The 3,498-nt window shown below is 37.8% G+C and overlaps 1 protein-coding gene across 1 annotated transcript; it reads left to right on the top strand.

The window, feature by feature from the left end:
* Positions 1-206: 206 nt before the first annotated feature.
* Positions 207-3,314, top strand: LOC103772135 (IQ domain-containing protein E-like; the record flags this gene model as incomplete). Its single annotated transcript, XM_008939452.1, has 5 exons — positions 207-347; positions 639-770; positions 1,729-1,799; positions 2,488-2,601; positions 3,264-3,314. Coding segments are annotated over 5 exons (509 nt in total), but the record flags the coding sequence as incomplete, so codon positions are not given.
* Positions 3,315-3,498: the final 184 nt, after the last annotated feature.

Genomic DNA, 3,498 nt, shown 5'->3' with positions numbered 1-3,498 from the left:
TTTTTTTTTTATTTTTTCTTTCTCATGTTTTGGTTTGTTTAGTTTTGTGACTGTCCCATTGCTCTGTGTAAGAATTTAATAGCATACTGCATACTGCCTACTTTTATAAATAATAGGACTTTGTCTGAGAACCTTGAAAAACAAGATAGAATTTCTGTGAGCCTGAGCTTTTTAAGGTAACACTGAGATGTTTTCTGTTGTTGTAGAGTCTCCCTACTGCTCTAGCACACAACTGTATCCTAAGAAAGCTGCAGTGTGGCGATCTCTGCAGGGAACAGGCAGTGCACAGCTCGAGAGTGCAGCTGTAACAAACCCAAGGCAGACGTGGCTGGGATCACTAAAACAAGGTATTAGTGGAGAAACTTTATCTACAAATACGGCTACAATTCAGCCTTGTGGTTAGCTTAACATACAAACTCTTGAAAAATAGCTTTCTGTTGGATTATAGGCTACCCAGAAAGCCATTTCTCTTTTATTTATTTGGGTGGTTGGAATTATCTGATGTTGAGCGTTGGAATTTATAGAAGGAATAATTAGCAGCATCTGGAGTTCTGTGTTGCATTTGCTCAGAATAAATTGACAAATTTAATTCACAATTAGCCTTGATTTTTGAATTTTTTTTTCCTTTTTGTTGGCAGGAATGAGCCATCCTCTGAAACTCGATGTTGACGTGGGGCATATGCGAACCAGCATTTCCAGCAGCACTCCAGAATACTTGAAGGAAGCTCTAGGAATGAAGAAACCAAAACATTCTCGTTCTTCTAGTAATGGTAACCTATGTAATGATGTGGTAGAGAAAACTCAATGATCTTTTCTCCATGTAAAAACACATATTGCTTAAGATATTAACTTTAGCAAAGCAAGAGCCATTTCGGTTTAGCCTGCATTAAAATATATGTATCAAAATACGATCCATGAGATGCTTCTTGAGGCTTCTAAATTGGATAAGTCAGGGTTTCCCAATTTTTTTTTGAGCAATGAGTCACTATAAGCTTTCAGAACTTTTTGAAATTGCTGTGCAGCTGAAAACCTTGTGAATATAATATGGTTCAATGGGCCAGCTGTAGGCAATTTATTGTGACTTTGCAAAACATAGTTTTTAGGAACCATTGATAGAAACCATCTGCTTGCCTGAAATTCTGTGTAATTGACTCCTTTTACTTCTTCTCTAGAAAGTGTTTTATCATGTGGTTGTGATACTAAAATCAGTTGAGTTTTGAGTAGAGCAAAATTTTAAACTTTTCTCCTGCTTTTCTTAAAGGAGAAGTGTAAACTTAAAAGTCCCACTTCCATTGAAAATGACAAGCTGTTACTAGTAGTACACGGTTCCTGGCAGCTTTAAAAGATGATAGTCTTTTACATGTTAGGCATAAATAGAAAAATGTATTCTGGACATCTTTAAGAAATCTTTTCTTAAATAATTGATTTATTGGGATGGGAAGACTGCAGTCTTCTGTGAAGTGTCTGTCTTTCTTGAGATGGATATTTTAATCTAGCACCAGAGAGAAGAGAAGTAATTAGGAGAAATACTGTAAAATCTGGCAGAAGTTTCATACAATAACATTTCTATTTTTAAAATTAATTTCCTTGCTGATTTTTCCTATTAAAAAAGTCTGTTTTACAGTTTGGTGCTGTTATAGATTTTTTTTTTTCCTTTACCTGTAAGGTTTCTGGTTAGTTAAAAATGCCTCTTTCAGATCTGCTTATTTTATATACCTTTTTCTGTAGGCTACATTCCTGGAACTCCTGACTACAAAGAAAAAGAAGATATGTATGATGAAATTATAGAACTGAAAAAGGTACAGTCTCTCTGATACCTGTATAGACAGTCTTAGCATTGCTCCCTCCATCTGTAGATGTCCAGGCCTTATTGGTTTAAAATACTGTGATTTCTACAACTGGGATATCCACCAAATTTATTTTTCATCTGTAAGGTAAGGCTAAACTAAACTTGTGTCTGCTTAAGGCAATTTCATTGTTCTTATGGTGTGATAGATACTATGAATGGAATATGGATGTGGAAGCCTTGAAGTATACCCAGTCCTGAACCCTTGCCAAGGCCCTAGCTGGATGCTGAAAAGGTTCATTGAATTTGGGTGTTTTTGTTCCTCCACCTCCATTTATTTTTTTTTTTCCTTCCTGGCTGTTACCCATCACAAGTTAACAATTTGTCAGCTGAGTTTAGTGCAGTGTGTGAGAGATGAGGCCTGGGCATGCTGAATGCTGGGGATGGGTATAGATGAATATTTGGCTGTTGTAGATCATGTGTGTGAAGTTGCCTTTCTGTTAAACCTTTTCCTTTTATCTTTGCTCTGTCACCAGCCTCATGTGTCAGCACTGGTCCAGTCTGATGGTCTCTATTATTTTCCTTTTGCTTCATCCTGACCATTATATTTGGATTGTTATTGACATCAAAACATGTTTCTGTGTGAAAACTCAATGTGTTTCTCTCTCTGAGATGTGCTTGTGATTTTTCTGCTCCCTTAGACAATACAAGCTCAGAAAACTGAGGGAGATCGAATGAAAACGAAGCTCCGTCGGCTCGAAGAAGAGAACAACAGAAAGGATAAACAAATTGAACAACTGTTGGATCCTTCCAGGGTGACTATTTCTTGGGGGATAAAAATGGGGCAAGAGAGTGCTGAGCAGTGTGGTCGACTTCTCGTTGTCTCTCTAGATGTCAGGAGTGTGTATTGTGATGGCTCCAAGGAATGATGAGCTTGAACATGAGGTGGCTGGTCACTGCAAAGGCATTTCTGTTTTGTGTATCCCAGCTCACCAGTCCAGCTCAGTTCAAAAGAATATCATGCCATGCTGGACAGATAACTTTATTTAGGAAAGATCTTTTAATTTCTGAAGGTGAAATTAAAATACTGTCTCTTTAAAGGCATGGGTCCTAAATATTTTCCCTGAGAGCTGAAGCGAGTAACCTGTTGCATGGAGACTGATGGATGTGGTCCTGAGACCTGAGTGAGGAAGCAGAAGATGTGACTTACTGACAGACCCACAAGGCTGAGAAGCAATTAGGGTCATAGTTAAAAGACCTGAATTTCACTCAATTCCTTGTGGCTGACACTTTCTGTGGGCAGGTAGACAGCTTGGGAGAAGTGTGCCAATATAAAACAAGGAGCATAGGGACTTACTGAGCTGTTGGACTGTGAGATGGCTGTGGAGACAAATAAATTAAAAAATACTGTGGAAAGAGCCAGCAGCAGAATCAAGTAGCAAGGTAGGTCACTGACTTTATCTACATTACCTTGCAGGGTTCTGAGCTGGCACGAGCTTTGTTGGAAAAGAAGACTGATAATGGATGGGTAATAATTTCTTCACTACCTTTTGCTTTCATTTTTCCTTTTTTCCTCTTGCCAAACCTAAACACAACTGAATAAAAAAATAAAATTAAATAAGAAAGAATAAGCAATTGGGCAATCATGTAACTATTATTTCTACAGTCAGATAAGAAACCAGTAACAATGATCCCAGGCTTTAAGGAACCTT

The sequence above is a fragment of the Merops nubicus genome, unplaced genomic scaffold, assembly GCF_000691845.1.
Source record: "Merops nubicus isolate BGI_N331 unplaced genomic scaffold, ASM69184v1 Scaffold52144, whole genome shotgun sequence".
Classification (NCBI taxonomy): domain Eukaryota; kingdom Metazoa; phylum Chordata; class Aves; order Coraciiformes; family Meropidae; genus Merops; species Merops nubicus.
Note: the sequence above shows the minus strand (reverse complement) of the source record. Positions and strands in the feature narration are given on the sequence as shown.